Source organism: Prionailurus viverrinus, chromosome C1, assembly GCF_022837055.1.
Source record: "Prionailurus viverrinus isolate Anna chromosome C1, UM_Priviv_1.0, whole genome shotgun sequence".
Taxonomy (NCBI): Eukaryota; Metazoa; Chordata; class Mammalia; order Carnivora; family Felidae; genus Prionailurus; species Prionailurus viverrinus.
Window position 1 is genome coordinate 55,179,650 of NC_062568.1, and position 16,068 is coordinate 55,195,717.

At 42.8% G+C, this 16,068-nt stretch overlaps 1 protein-coding gene across 2 annotated transcripts; it reads right to left on the reverse strand.

The window, feature by feature from the left end:
• Window positions 1-2,746: 2,746 nt before the first annotated feature.
• CDCA7 (cell division cycle associated 7) lies at window positions 2,747-14,970 on the reverse strand. 2 transcript variants are annotated; one of them, XM_047873624.1, is made up of 10 exons: window positions 14,832-14,970; window positions 11,873-11,998; window positions 11,218-11,454; window positions 8,297-8,533; window positions 7,928-8,005; window positions 6,368-6,568; window positions 5,831-5,968; window positions 5,037-5,186; window positions 4,459-4,595; window positions 2,747-3,875 (listed from the first exon to the last, which is right to left on the reverse strand). In XM_047873624.1, the coding sequence occupies exons 1-10, from the start codon at window positions 14,850-14,852 to the stop codon at window positions 3,845-3,847; spliced, it is 1,356 nt and encodes a 451-aa protein (XP_047729580.1). In that variant the 5' UTR covers window positions 14,853-14,970; the 3' UTR covers window positions 2,747-3,844. The 2 variants fall into 2 exon arrangements, with proteins under 2 accessions (XP_047729580.1, XP_047729581.1); XM_047873625.1 differs by lacking the exon at window positions 11,218-11,454.
• Window positions 14,971-16,068: the final 1,098 nt, after the last annotated feature.

The following is a 16,068-nucleotide window of genomic DNA, read 5'->3' on the forward strand; positions in this document are numbered from 1 at the left end:
CCCCACTATCCATGACCACAGGAAGCCCTCAGCTCCCTCCCGGCCTTCTCTCCCTATTCAACAGGGTTTCTGCGAAAGTCACCTCAGCCAAGCTTGCCTCAGCACCCAGTATACCTTGTTCTCATGGACAGAATCTGATGAGCACCTTCTGCTTTTCTAAGGCAGGCAAGCTCAGCTTAGTTTTAAAAGAAAAAACAAAAAAGGAGACACAGGCCTCTTCCCTGGAACAATGGTCTAGCTCTGCCATTTCAGCTATGTGGCATTAGGCATTTTTCTCAACTTCTCTGGATTTACTTCCTCATCCTTAAGATACTACCCCACAAATGTGTCACTAACATTAAGGTAAAATAACATTTGTTCACCTTTCATTCCCTTTAGGACTTGCTATCACTCTTCACTCAGAACCTAATACTTTGCAGGCACACTTCAAAGCACTTAACTTTCTTACTCCATTCCCCTGGTATGCAAATAACCCAATTTTCTACCTGATCTTGAGCCATCAGGAGCTCCCTCTCATTTTTAAAAGCAAAATAAAACACAACTATGCCCCGCGGCAGCACCCCCTAACTGCTTTTGCCCCTCTTCGTTATTAAACTACTGAGTCTATTACAGTCTCTTTTTCATTCCTCAACCCCTCAGTTGATGTAGATAAAGGTGGAGAGCCTCTGGAACCTCAGGAACCCAGGCTGGAGAGACCAACGTAAAGACAATTCCTGGAGCATAAATGCCATAAACTACTCTTTACTCTTCACACCTAATTGTCAAAACTTAAGTTCTCTCACCTTCGCTGAAGAGCCAAAAAGATGGCGGAAGTAAAGCAGAAGCAGCAGTGCACCTTTTTGCAAGTTCACCTACCACCGCGTGGGCCTTGACCACCGGCTGGACTTGTCCCTCCAGCAGCTCACGCACTGGCTTAGTGCGCAGCTGCGGGGGTAGCAACGCGGGCCTGCTGCGGGCGAGGTAATGGCTGCTGAGGCGCCTGCGCAAGGCCCGGGTTTGGGGGAGGGGGGGGCGCCCAGGGAGGGGCCCCAGGAGGTTAAGGCTCACTAGGGGAGCAGGATCGCCCTGCCAGAGAAGATTGGCCACTACCTGGGCGAGTTCTCCATCACCTGCAAGCCAGTGAAGCTGGGCCAGTCTGGCATTGGGCCACCCACTACCTCCACTCCGTTCCTCTTTAAGTTGCTCGGCCAATAAAGGCACAGACTTCTCTTAAAACACACATCTTGGGGCACCTGGGTGGCTCAGTCTGTTGAGTGCCTTTCAGCTGAGAACATGATCTCGCAGTTCATGAGTTCCAGCCCCACATGTGCTGTCAGCCTGTCAGCGCAGAGGCCGCTTTGGATCTCCGATCCTCCTCTCTGCCCCTCCCCCACTCGTTCTCCCCAAATAAAGCCACTGATCTGTATCTTTTCTGTAAGATGGAAGTCATTACAAAACCCATGGGCCCATCAGTGCTATAAAATGCCTCTTCCTGTGTTCATTCCTACTCAGAATTCCATTTTTAGGTTTTTCTCTTTGTTCCTCCACTAGACTGTAAATCGTTTAAGTCTCGGAATCAGCTGTTACTAGTCACTATTCTTGAGTGAAAAATAGTTCCATTTCATATTAAAACATGGTAACAACAAAAATATCCCAGACAGCGACCAATTTTACAAACTCCCCTGAATTTAACCTTCCTAATCACATACCTAAAAGGGGGAGATAGATTACAATTTGGGTTAAGAGTCCCAAGTTTATAAAAATACCCATTTCTTTTGGATCTATCTAGAATACCAGTTGTATAACTTCCCATAGCTTGATCATTTTCTCCCCAAATGAGTACATAGGGGTATACAGGATTTCCAAGAGAAGTCTAGAGATTAAGTCAGCAAACCTATAGTTAAGTGGCAGACTGTAAACATTTTAGGCTTTGTAAACCACTGTGTCATGTGCTTTTTTTACAACCCTCTAAAAAAGTAAAGAACATACTTAGTGCAACTGCCATATGAATATAGGCTACAGTAGGATCTGGCCCACAGGCTGTAATTTGTCAACTCTGGTCTAAACTGGATTATGAGAGCTTTCAGACTGTGCCTTGTCTTTGGCTTCTCTCAGTTCTAGAGCAGGCCTCAAGATATAGCATGGCCTAAATACTCGAATGGTTCCATGGAACATGTGACTCTTGATCTCAGAGTTGTGAGTCTGAACCCCACACTGGGCGTGGAGCCTAAAGTATAAAAATTAAAAAATAAATACAGGCACCTGGGTGGCTCGGTCTGCTAAGTGTCTGACTTGGGCTCAGGGCATCTCATGATTCATGAGTTAGAGCCCCAAATTAGGCTCTCTCTCTCCCCCTCCCTCTCTCTGCCCCTCCCCCACTTGCTCGCTTTCTCTCTCAAAATAAATTTAAAAAACTTTTTTTCTAACTTAAAAAATATTCAAATGGCTGATAAAATCAAGCCAGGTATTTTGAAATTGGTGTTAGTTCTTGGGTTGGCAAATGGTGAAAGGAAAACAAAGTTGTAAAACTTCATGAGCATGTATTATTTTCTATCTATAGTTGTCTCCGCTGATTTTCTGATCACAGCAACTGGTTATATCACCAAGCTAGGTCCTGTTCAAAAGAGCTGGCCCTTAACCTTCAGAAACTTAAGCCAAAAGGCAGACTCTATAAAAGGTAGAAATGGTCTTTTGTTTAAATATGAGAAGACAATTAGGATTCAGCGCAGTTAAGATTATTAAAGAATAAAAAAGAAAACAGACAAGCTAGAATATAACATTTTATTATTAAAATAAAAAACTTTGTATAAAAGCATTACAGATCAAAAGCTCTATTTACATTTATTGATTCAATGTCCAATTAGGCATCAAACACTGAATGGCCATAGCAATAGGCTACACATGCAAAGAAAATGGACAAAGACACTTTGATTCCACGTCTACAAAACGATCTAATGCAAAAAGGGGTCGGGTAGGGGGTAGGGGCGACACATGAATTCTGCCCAGAAATTAAAAGGACAGAGATGTCAAGTTAAACTGTTGAAAGTCACCCAACTCCAAAAAGGCACTTCTCATTGTTATAAAAGTGCTTAAAACCTGAACATGAACTCTGTGCCTAGTTTATAACTTCAAGAAAGTAAAAACTGCAAAGACTAGTCGTAGACTAGTACTAATATCAATTTTCCATGCAAAATGATCAGGAATTTGAAACATCTTACGTAGGAACGGAAATAAACTTGGCAAACTACAATTGCACAATACATGGAATATTCTCACGAGAGGCATCCAAAATAATAATACTCCATTTCCCAACAATTACCCAATTTTTCCACATGGTTTTAAGACTTGTGTGCCTTGATTCTGTTAGAAAAGGTTAACTAGTATGAACAATAAATCATAAATTGTGCTCACTGCTTTCCCGTAAACAAGTTAGAGGGCTGTTCTCTGGAATTCAATAGATGTAGTTAGTTAATGTTACTACTGTTTCTAAGTGCTTGGTTTTATGGGCAGATTCCAGGGCGGTTTCAACGCCAATTAAATCAAACATGCTTTCATAAAATTGCTATTCAAAAAGAATTCAGAAACAAAATGGTGGGAGGGAACCACTGGAAATAGAGGGGGATGGAATGAGGTGAGGGGTGGGGGAAAAAGCAAAGAAACAGCAGGAGGGTACAGTATATAGCTAGAGATATACCTCTGTGATGCTCAGAAACACGTTTGTTAGTGAGAGGAACTTGATTTGCGTTTCCTACAGAACAGACTGATCATCAAAATTCGTAACTCAGGTTCCAATCACATGACAAAATTGAAAACCTGAACTTGGAAGATTTGCACAGTGGAAGACGGGTACTGGATCTTCTAAATGCTATGCTTGCATTTCGAATTCCTGTTTCAGACTGAAAGAGAGAAAGGAACATGTCAGGATATGGTTTTCGACCTAAGAATTTTCTTTCGAAAGTTTAATTCACTGTTTTAAAAATGTTTTCATTGAGGGGTGCCTGGGTGGCTCAGTCGGTTTAAGTGTCTGACTCTTGATTTTGGCTCAGGTCATGATCTCAAGGTTTGTAAGTTCGAGCCCTGCATCAGGTTCTCCACTGACTGTGTGGAGCCTGCTTGGGATTTTCTCCCCCTCTCTGCTCCTCCCCGACTCACATTGTCTACCTCTCTCAAAATAAGTAAACTTCAAGAAAAATTATTTAAAAATGTCTTTACTGAGTTGTAAAATAGTCAAGTGCATACATCTGAAACGTACAACTTGAATTTTTACACACTCACACGTACATGTCCCCACCACCCAGATGAAGATATAAAATGTCTCTAACATTCAAAAATGACTCCCAATGTGCCTGTTTCCAGTCAAAACATGCGGTTCCCACCACCTGGAGATAACCCCTATTCTGACTTCTATCACCTTCTTACTAAGATACATAAATGAATGTTAAGATTTGGGTGTGGAGGAGAGAAAAGCCAGCCAATTACCTTTTCAAGTAAGCATGCACGTTCCCAAAGCCATGGTATTTGGCTAAATACACAAGGACCCCAGTCGCACACCGCCCATCTCGCTGCCGACAGAAACTGCAGTTGCAGATTCGGCGGCAAGGCGGACAATACCAGTTCTGAAGGAGAATTGTGAAAAGGCACAGTTAAATCAAATCTGCCCTTCCTCCTCTTACTTATCCATTTCTCTTTAATCTAAGGTAGGTATCATCAATTGCATTTAAATCTTTTTTTTTTTAATGAATAGAAAAACCTTTCATAGGTTTTTTAATAGGATTAATTTCCATTAGTCATTTCCTACATTCGAAGGATTATTTTCTTAGGAAATGCAGCAGAGGAAGTTACATAGCAATAGCAGGGGTAAACAGAATCGGCATCCCCTGAACTCTGGAAAGGGGCTCACACTTAACCTAGCACCAACACTATGAATTCATCGGCCTCCCCTGAAATATGTATGCCCCACAACAATAAGGGCTCAGTCCTCTCATGGATGCCCTCCTTTGGGCCCTTTCAACTCGTGGCCCTTCAAGCCCACAGCACCACCCCTTCGAGGAACCTACTGGATCCAGCAGAGCATCCTTGACTTCTTCACCATAACGGTTTCGAAGGCAGGGGCCACAGAACTGGCCACGAACACCCCAGCACTCCGGGTTTCTGCAGTTTGTTTTGGTATCGATAGTTTTCTGGCGGCATTGGTGGCAAGTAGATCCCTACAAAGAGGCAAATAGGGGGAAAAAAGAACAAAATACTGCTTTTTGTATAGAGAAATAGCATAAAGAATGTCCTTCTTTGTGGATGGAGTCTGACAATTCGTCTTTGAATCCTATTTCAGATCTACATACATGGGTATATGCTAAGGACATGAAAAGTATTTCAGGCATACTGATTTCATTCAATTGGCACATGCTATAGTTAATATGATCAACACTAGTTTTCTCTACTAAAACATCTTATGCAAACACAAAAAAAACCAAAACCCCACCCAAATCCTTTTTTATTTTTAGTATACCACCATACACCCAGCAACTGTGTATATAGTAGATATATGCTGAATCAATTTCTAAATTGAGAAAAGATCAACTGCTACCAAAGGCTTACTAAGCAAATACTACTATTGCAGACCAAGAGGTCTATATTCCAAAGATGCTAAAAACTCTCTTTTCTTCTATGAAAAGAAAAGAAAAGAAAAGAAAAGAAAAGAAAAGAAAAAAAAAAAAACAAAAAAAAAAAACCAACCACACAGGCACATATCCCACATGGTGAGACCTTTAACATTAGCAAAACTCTAAGGATAGAAGCTATCCTTTCTCTCACAGACATTCACGTTCACAGATAACAATTTAGAGGCTTGTACCAATGAACGGTTATAGATCTTCTCTCGAGAGTTGTTACAGATGTTCTCCAGCTCTTCCTCTGTAATTTCTTCAACAGGGCGAATTATATGTGGGAGGGTCATGGATCCGGCACGACGATTTCTGGGCACGTCATCTTCCTGCATGACAAAAATCATGGAATAGCGCTCTTACTGGTGCTCCCCAGTTCTGAATCTCGGATACAGGATTTGTAATTTCTCCACAAAGAATTCAACCTAGAAATCTGTTTTAGAGCTTATGGAGAAGATGCAAGTTGTTAAGCTTACTAAGGATATTGGGGACAATATCATGGAAAGGATTCCGACATTAAGGTGAAGAAACCTTTGACCTGCTCATCTAATAACAAAGCCCATCTATTTGACAGCATATGTGGCATTAACAATTTTAAACGGTTTGAGAAGCATGTTTACCACGGGTCATCTGGCGTTGAGGCTGCGTGTGTCCCTGTGCTGTGTATCGGACGCTGGGCCTGTGGAAGACGATAAACGGAAGGGCGAGCACAAATGTGGAGAACTCACATTCATGTAGTTGTCCATGGTCTTCCTCTTTCTCACCAACATGAACTTATCTTCCTCCTCTTCCTCCTCCTCTTCTGGGGGCAGAGCACTAAGGGACCCAAGGATCCGAGACCTTGACCTGGTGAGAGGACGAGCTCTCCGTTCAGGGTTTCTTCTGGAAGCAACACCTGGGAATGTACGCCTCCGGGTTGTCTTTGACTGCTAAACAAAACACATATGATGGAACCCATTTATTCCAGAATGAAGGTTCTGTGGCACCTTCTCTTTAAGTATGTTTTTGTAAAAGTAAAAGGAGAGCTCCATTTCCTAATTCTTTGTTCTTTCTAGAATTCATGAGAAAATGAGCCCCGAAATGATAGAGCTATTGTAATTCTTTTTTTTCTTAAAATTTTTAAATGTTTATTTTTGAGAGAGAAAAAGAGAGAGAGAGAGAGCGTGCGCGTATGCGCGGGGGAGGGGCAGAGAGAGAGAAGACACAGAATCTGAAGCAGGCTCCAAGCTCCGAGCTATAGGCACAGAGCCCAATGCGGGGCCTGAACTCACACTGTGAGATCATGACCCGAGCCGAGGTCTGACACTCAACCGGCTGAGCCACCCAGGCGCGCCGTAATTCTGCTTTTCTAATACCAAGCTGTTTCCTCTCAAACTGAGAGATCATCTACTTATCCTTCCACTTAATAAAGATGAATAGTTCTTGTTTTCCCAAAAAACAAAAACAACACCATCATCACCACCACCTTTTCTACAACATCTCGAGCTCTGAAACATTCTCACTATTTCTATATTGCGCCAGAGAAAAATGTATGTATGTGATTTTCCTTCTTTTTCTTGCTTGCTTCTTCCCTTTTTCCTCAGGAAGAGGTGGGGAAAGGAAGTCTTTCCTTTTGTACTACAGCATGCACCCCAAATTCCCCTTAGTTGCACCAGCTTAGTTCCTCAGAAAAGAATCACATATAGTAGACCATCACTTGGTTAAGAAATTGCTTTTTCTGGGGTGTCTGGGTGGCTCAGTCAGTTGAGCATTTGACTTGGCTCAGGTCATGATCTCATGGGTTGGGAGTTCCAGCCTGGGTCGGGCTTGCTGCTGTCAGCACAGAGCCTGCTCTGGATCCTCTGTCCTTTCTCTGCCCCTCCCCTGCATGCACTCTCGGTCAAAACTAAACAAACATTTAAACAAAATTGTTTTTTCCTTCTTTTTTCTCATTCTCAGTTATTAAAAACCTATTATTATGCATCTATTATGTAGAAGGAATATACTAATGTTAAGAAAAAAAAATTTTTTTTCCAGTATTTACTCCTTGTGCTTGAGGGGCTTAGCTGAGTTGGGAAGGAGAGAAAGAACCAATCCGAAGGGTTAGTTTAAGCACTGCAGAAGCATGGCTTGGGGAGGCCCCACCTGCCCTGGGATGTACAGAAGAGGTCCCAGAGATCGGTTAGAAGGTTTTCTCTACTTCCTCTTTGTCTGTAGGACTACACAAAATAAGGAAATTGGATTTTAAAATAACAAATCTACATTAGACCTGTCCATAATACTATTATACAAATAAGGATCACACTTACCGAACTGGGGCCTGGTAGGGAACGCCTTCCAGGGAATGAGCCAGGGAAACTTTCTAATTCTGACATTAGTTTTGCAAGCTAAAAAGGGAAGAAATTCAACAGAAACTATTAGTTTAGGTTACTTGCCAAAAATGAAATTACAGTAGCACATCTCGAGTTTGATTTAACTTATACATTTACCGAGACTTTAATGATTAAAAAAGATTTTTTAAGGAAAGTTTTTAGGAATTTAGGAAAAAGAAGCACGTCTTAAAGCATATTTTATGAAGACTTCACAGCTACACTGAAAATAATTCTTAGGACAGATATAAGCAACAAGCGGCTTAGAGAAAGGCCAGGAAGAGTTCTAGCACAAAGTCAGACACCTACCATTGCTTTGTTTTGCTTTATATTTAAAGCTCTTTTCTCCAAAAAATTCATGCCATTTTCATCTTCTGAATCAGAACTGGAATCGGTCACAGAATTCTCAGAGGGTTCTGGGGGTGCTGCTCTCTTGTTGGCGGCTCCCCTGGTGTTCTGAGTTGGAAACTTCATGGCCACGCGGAGGGGTCCGGATCTTCTGCACTGGCTTCGGGTCCTGCAGCCAGTGTGGTCTGACTGCAGTCTCTAGTTAATTGGGTGGGAACAATAGAATCGTTAATGACTTGCTGATTGTCCCACAGGCTGCACCAGTATGACTACCAAATTCCTTTTGGACAAGAGACAATGGCATCAAATAAATTTTAACTGAATACTTTAACTGTCAATTGTAATTGATAGCTCTGGGTAACAAAATCAGGAATTACAACAATCTGAGTGTTAACTCACATAGCCTATCTGAGACACATCATTACAAGTCATTATCATAGCCCTTAGGCCAGTGGTTTTGAGTCATTTTTTTGAAATGTGAAATTCCTAGCTCCTTTTTTAATTTCTTTAAAAAAAAATAGACCTTTGGTTTATTACAAGAATTCCTACAATTGTGCTCTCCCATAAACATGGTTTCAATGGTTATGGCATTAAACTATATTAAAGGGGTCTTTGTTCTCTAATCTACTTTTTAAAAAATTCACAGTAAATATATGTGACATAAAAATATACCATTTTAACCTTTTCGTTTTTATTTTTAAGTAGGCCTCACACCCAGCGTGGAATCCAACACAGGCCTTAAACTCCTGACCCTGATATCAAGACCTGAGCTGAGATCAAAAGTTGAACCATTAACTGACCGAGCCGTGCAGGTGCCCCACCATTTTAACTATTTTTAAGTGTATAGTTCAGTGGCATTGAATACATTCACACTGTTGTGTAACCATCACCACAATCCATCTCCAAAACTTTTTCATCTTCCCAAACTGAAACCGTACCCATGAAATACTAACTCCCCATTCCACCCCTGGCTTCTGGCAACCACCATTCTACTTTCTGTCGCTACGAATTTGACTACTCTAGATAGCTCTCTAATCATCTTATTGAAAATTTAAAAATTAGAGGAAGAGAAAAAAAGGAGATTCCAAAAGTAAGTTTCCACCATTAAAGATGTATTAAAATTATCCATTAGGGAAAGACAAATCAGAATCACAAGATACTGCTTCATTACCTACTAGTAGAACTGAATCAGTAACAAGAATGTATGAGAAGGATATAGAGAAACTGGAACCCGCCTACACTACAGGCAGGAATGTAAAATGGTGCAGCTACTTAGGAAAACAGCGTGTCAGTTCATTAAAAGGCCAGAGTTACTATATAATCCAATCATATATATACTCCAAGAATATATGTCCACACAAAAACTTGATCATGAATGTTCAAAGAAGTACTATTCACAATAGCCAAAAGGTACAATCAATCCAAAAATCCACCAACTGGTGAATAGGATAAATACAATGTAGCATTTTCAGAAAATATCATTCAGCAGTAAAAAAGTTATCAAGTACTAGCACCTACCACAACATGGAAGAACCTTGAAAACATTTCGTGAAGTGAAAGAAGCCAGTCACAAAAGACTGCATTCATTTATACGCTGTCCAAAATATAAAAACCTCTAACAGTAGAAGATAGACTGGTGGTTGCCGATTGAGGATATTGGGAAAGGACGTTCATGGGAACAGGGTTTTGCGGGAGGTGATCAAAACATTCTATATCAACTGTGGTGATGGTTGAAAAAAAATGAGAAAGGAAAAAATATCACTCATAAAACTTCCAGAAATGGAAGAGCCATTTTTTTTTTTTTTAACATTCAAACATTTCTGAAATCCAAACAGCTTTTAGTATTCTTCATGTACTTTTAGTATGCATGATTAGGAGATAATGACAAACTTTTATGAGTTCTTAAGACTTTTAATTGATTGGCATGTTATTAATCGAAACAAACAGCAACCACAAAGAATGGAAACATTGTCCAGAAATGACTCAGGCTGTAGACAACGTTTGGGTCACATCCAGTATTTGCAGACCAGTAATAACTCCTGATATGCACTGATTTGGACCACCGTCACTTCTTAGGGGAAATGTTACATTACCACAAAGTTAGATAGTGATAAACACTCCGTGGCCAGGTGTCCTTTTAAGTCAGGATCAGTGTGGTCCCCGGGAGTGGCCTCACATCAGACCACCATGAGCTGAAGAGCACGCACCTGACTATAAATCAACACACTGCTTCCTTTGTTCAGACAGTCTTGTTCACAAGAGTCTGCAGAACTAAACAGTATGCTCAGGGAGAGTGGGACTGACGTGCAGCAGCAGCAGTGGCCTGAGCAGAATGACAGAGGTTATGGGCAAGGCAGCGTGCACAAGAAAAGCCAGCCAAGGAGCCAAAGTCAAAGCATGAAGGGTCCTAATTGTCATTATCTGCACTCGAACTCCTGCACATGAGTTATCACAGGTTTTCTGGATGCAGATGTATGTAAGATCCACCACGGGAACCAACATTTACCAAAGGCCTGCCCCATGCCAGGCCGGTACTGGGCTGGGCACTTGAACTTCAATGTGAATGTGGCTGATCTGGAGGACATGCGTGCTTCTGATCATCAGGGTAGATTTTTGTGGCAACAGAAATCTGGAGGTCGGTCAATTTTATCTTACCAGTTTCCAAGATTTTCAGAGCCTACAAAATATTCAAGCTTTACAAGTAGGACTACATCAGTAAAAACTGCTGTAAGACATGAAGAAAAGAACTCAAAATTTTAAAAAGGTCAACAAAATTTCCTGGCATGACTAAAATGAAAATTACAAGAAAAAAAACTTTTTTAAAACAAGCGTGTCATGCCTGTAAATGTACCTTACTTCTTGATATTGGTTCTCAAACTCACCATTCCATCTTGTATCTCACTCTCTGAGAAACCGCAAAATGATTCATCGTCAGAGTCGGCATGAAAAATACTGGCCAGTTCTTTAGTGACATCTGGCCTTGGTTTCTGTAAAAATCCACAATGGTCTAACACATCTTGCACCTCACTTTCTGAAAAGCCGCAGAAAGATTCATTATCAGAGTCCTCATAAAAAACATTTGCCAGTTCTTCACTGATATCTGACCTGAATTTAGGTTTCTGTAAAATAAATAAATAAATGTGGTTGTGCATTTTCCCCCTTTTTCAAGAACCAATTTTCCATAAACCGTGCAGAGAGCAAATCACATTTACAAGTGCACTACAAGAGAACAGCTTTTGTTACAAAGAAAAATGGTTCAGAGGTTTACAAATGATTTCTGAGTTGTTATGGCAAATCATCAAGCATGTTAGGTTAGGCGACATTTCAAAAGGATAGAATAAGTAGCTAATCTACCTCCAACAATTACTACCTAGAACCACAGCAAAAAATGAAATGAAATTACAATGCATACTGTATTTTCCTAGCGGCTGTGTAGAAATGCAGGCAAAAAGCAAGCAGTTTTAATCACGCACAAAGCATTTGGGGGCATTTTGAGCACTGCAGACTCAATTCTGTTTATTCTCAGGCAGCACTTACCGTGTTTGCAAAATTATCAGAAGCAAAGCTGTCACAACTGTCATCAGAGGATGACGAGGTTTCCATGGAAATCAACTTCACGTATCTAAATTTCTTTAAGTTCTTCTTTACTCCGTGACCCTTTTGCTGCAAAGGAAAATGGCAATACTATTAAGTGGGACACTTACTACACTAACTAAAGACATCATTTTTGAGTTTAGTAGGTTGAAACAGTGCAGAGTCAACATTACCATTTCTTATGCCCTATACAGAAAAAGGAGGATTTGCAAATGCTACAAAAATATTTTCAAAACCTGGTAAAACCATAAAAGGAAGGGGATCCCTTTGAAGGGATATTGTTAAGGACATTTATCAAAATAATGAAACATCTATAGGGCTACCTCACTGTGCACCTTTCTTCCCACCAAGCTGAGAGTATACTGAGTTCCCAAGGGGTTTCACGCTGGCCTCCTAAAATCTGCCTGTTAATAAAAAACATTAGATTGCACTTCTAAAAGGAAATTTTCAAAAGTACAAAATGGTAGAGTTCCTCGGCCAAAATCAACCTAATGAGGTCTTTTTATATAAGCTTTGGGCTCTGTACTGTGATGCTAATTTCCCAAACTACAAAAACTGGGCAGCACCTCTATTTCAAGATGGCAGGCTTTCAAACAGGCCCTGTTCCAACCAGGAAGGGTATAGTGATTTCAGCACAAGTCCTTATAAATCAAGTACATCAACTCAGTGAACAAACATACAAGGAGCCAAGTTAAAGGTCAAACAGCACTCCAAACCCAGGTAGAATGCCTGATTCCACTTCAGCGCTCCACTAGCCTGGCCTGATACTCAGTTCTCCCGTCTCCTTGCTGTACAAGTCTTAAATTTTTAGAAGTCCTTCTGTTAAGTCACAAATTACTTGTAGATTACTTGTTAAACACCGAACAACCTGGCATTGCTCACAAAAAAATGAAATTGGTGTCTATCTCCTGTTAAAACAGCAGTATTAGATCCTGTATTTTAATTTTCTTAAATATGGCCACGCAACAAAAGTGATTCCTCACAATGAAAACTTTGGAAGGCAAGCTCTGCTATGGGTCCCACAAAATAATGCCAAGATGTGCGGTGTCAGGTGAGATGAACATTCTTTTTTCTTTTTTTTAAGTTTTATTTATTTATTTGGGAGGGGAGGGGCAGAGAGAGAGTCCCAAGCAGCGCAGAGCCCGTAGAGGGGAGGGGAGCTTGGAGGCTCCAACTCATTAACCATAAGATCATGACCTGAGCAGAAACCAAGAATCCGAATGAGCCACCCAGGCGCCCCATGGAAAGAACACTCTTGACCTTCTTTGTACACCTAACATTCTGCATTTCATTTCAATCTCTTGCAAATAAAATGACGTCTTTTGTCCTTTTAGAAAGGGAAGAAAATGTGATGATACGTAGAACTACTACCCATTAGAAGGGTTCTCAGAAACACCCTATTTTCCAGGTGAGGAAATTCAAGGCTCCAGGGAGGTGAAATAGAGCGCCCAAGCTGACACAGTTGGCAGGAGAACCCAATTCTGCAATCTCCTAAAAAAAGCAGCGCACCTTGCACTGCTGCAGCAATTATCACCATTTACTCATCAATCTACCTGCAAGCAGTCAAAGGCCCAAGACAGCCTCAAGGCAGGCAGTCTACTGGAAGCCGACAGCACTAATGCTGGGCTTTAACAAGTCAGCACATGCCAAGACTCAGTTAACCGGTGGAGGAAAAGACATAGAAAAAGGCAAATGGTTATGGCTAAGTCGAACTTTTCCGGCAGGCCGGTAACTATACCATTTAGTAGGTGTTTTTATTTTCCTGCCAGGCACTAAGCATGTTTTCACATGAATTCCTTGTAACAAAGGTGCTGTCATTCTTCCCATTTAACAGACGGGAAAGCTGAGACACGAGACGTGAAGTAGGTTACTCAAGTCACAGGATGGCCCACATTTGAACCCAGGTACGTCAGATTCCAAGCCCAATTTGCCCAAGGCTCTCTTCTACCTGAAAGCTACGCCCGGTTACACCCGGCAGAGCTGTCTTTGAAACCACGCCCCCAACACGTCCACTCCCCACCCCCCCCAACGAAAACCCCAGCTTCCCCACTTGTGTTAATCTTTATTTATTTTGAGCATGTCACTTTCTTCCTTTTCACCCAGCCCCCATCTTCTAACCTCTCCTGGGGCAGACCCTACGTTCCGGTTTCCGTTAGAGCAAAAAGTAACGTTCCATTCAGGGCAACGTCCTGCAGCTGTGAGTAAGGTTGATGAATGGAAAACGAGCAAATGGTGGGCGAACAGTTTGGACCACCAGATCTTTTAAGTGCTCTTAACCACCGCCCTGAACTAGAGACGCCTCCCCCCCACGTGTGCAACGCAAATTCTAAAGAGACCGTTTTTGCAACACCTTTAAACTTCAAACCCACCGACCCCCGGCAGTTAGAAGCGGATGCCGGTGTGGCAGCCGCAAAATCCCGTGGGGACCGCGTCCAAGGTCCCCCTCCCCCCCGCCCCACTGTGCACGAGTCAAGCCACAGCGAGCCACCCGCCCGCCCATGGCTGCACGCTGGAAAGGGCTGGGCGGCTGCACGGCAAACCGCAGGGAGCGGGGAGGGTGGCGCTCCTCTCCGTCCGGGCTCAGGCCGGCAGACACAATGGGGAACCCGCCAGCCCCGGCTACTGTCTGGCTCCGGGCGCACGTGCACTTAGAGCGCACGTGGCCTCAGGTTCTCCGGCGCGGCCAGCCCTGCAAACTGCTCACATCTCCGAACAGCCTGCGCACGAGACGGGGCCGGCCCCGCGCGCCGAATTACCCAAAATGCACAAAACCTGGGGTTTGCCTAAACGGATGCCGCCCAAGACGGCCACCAGTTAACTCCGTCCGCGGTAGTTGGAGGGAGTCGTTCCGCGCCCAGCACCCACCGCACCCGCCCCTCGGGTTAGTCCGCCTAGCGCTCACCCGCACGCGGCGAGCGTCCATGCCGGTGGCGGGTGCCCAGGCCGGCGCTCAGAGCTGGGAGAGCGAAGCACCGCACGAGCAGCGGTCCCAGTGAGCCGAAGGAGTAGGAGATGCGGCAGGCGGGCGGGGCGCGCAGACCCGGGCCCAGAGGGGCGGGGCTCCGGCCGGGTTTCCCGCGTTGGGGCGCAGGTCCTGCAAGCTGTGGTAACCGCGTGTCCAGGAGCGAGACGTACTCGGCGCCGGGGGGAAAAAGCCGCCTCCCAAATATTATGACCTCGAGCACCAACCTAGGAATCTCCAAAAGCCACCGTAGAAAAACGACCCTTTTAGGGCTCCAGGACCACTCTCTTTACGTCGCTGCACGGTCCTGAGCGAATGGCGCGAAAGAGGTTCGTATTGCCTCGGGGTTACCAGGCTGATTTGCATGAATTCCGGGCTGAGAGAGGAAAAGTGCAGATACGGGGTAATGGAGAGCAGCGCGGGAGTCTTGGGGATCTTGGCGTTTAGCACTTTAATTGCGACGTGCGGTTTACATCATTAGATATAAAAATCAAAGAATTAAGCACGAACTACAATCTTTATTAGCCCAGTCGCTGTCCTGAGTGAGGCACCTCGTATTTGGTAACCACATCGTTATCTGAAGCGATTAAATGGGGTAACTCCTGACGTTTCATTCCAGAAAGCACCCGAAGCTGTGTTGCAGTTTTACATAAGCCTTGTGATTTTGAAATTAGGAAAAAAGGGGTTGCTATTAGTTAAGACTTAACTGCGGGATTCTAAAGCCTTTAGAATTTATCTGTCGGGATAGAACCTAAAGGCTATTAATGTGGTTTGGCGATCATATCTTTTGTCAGAATTTATAATTACCGAAATTGGAATGAATGTGAGATGTTTTTCATTTGCCTTTTTAATCAAACCTGACATTCCGACGCAGTAAGGTGTGACTTTTTAAGCATATTTTGTAGAGAGCAGAAATAAAGTAGCTTTCAGAAGAAAAAGCAAAATAATTTGGGTTGCTTTAAAAAACCCTAATTATAATCTCTCATTTAAAACAAGTGCTTGAAATGAAAACATTCGAATTTTCGCCCTTAAAAAACTTTTCTCTGGGGGAAGAATTCCTTTGCAGTGAGAGAGCATGCGTGAATCCACCGCGTTCCTCTCTGGATGTATTGAATACAAAAACTTGGGAGCAAGTAATGCTAGAGAACAATGGATTGGAAGAATTGGGAGGGTCTTG

Bases quoted from the DNA above. Each gene is read 5' to 3' on its own strand.
- CDCA7 (XM_047873624.1), bottom strand. From the start codon at position 14,852: ATGGACGCTCGCCGCGTGCGG. The intron at 8,534-11,217 runs GTGAGTTTGAGA...CCAATTAACTAG, and splicing joins GTGAGATACAAGATGGAATG to AGACTGCAGTCAGACCACAC. The intron at 5,969-6,367 runs GTGAGTTCTCCA...TTTGTCATGCAG, and splicing joins CCATGGACAACTACATGAAT to GAAGATGACGTGCCCAGAAA.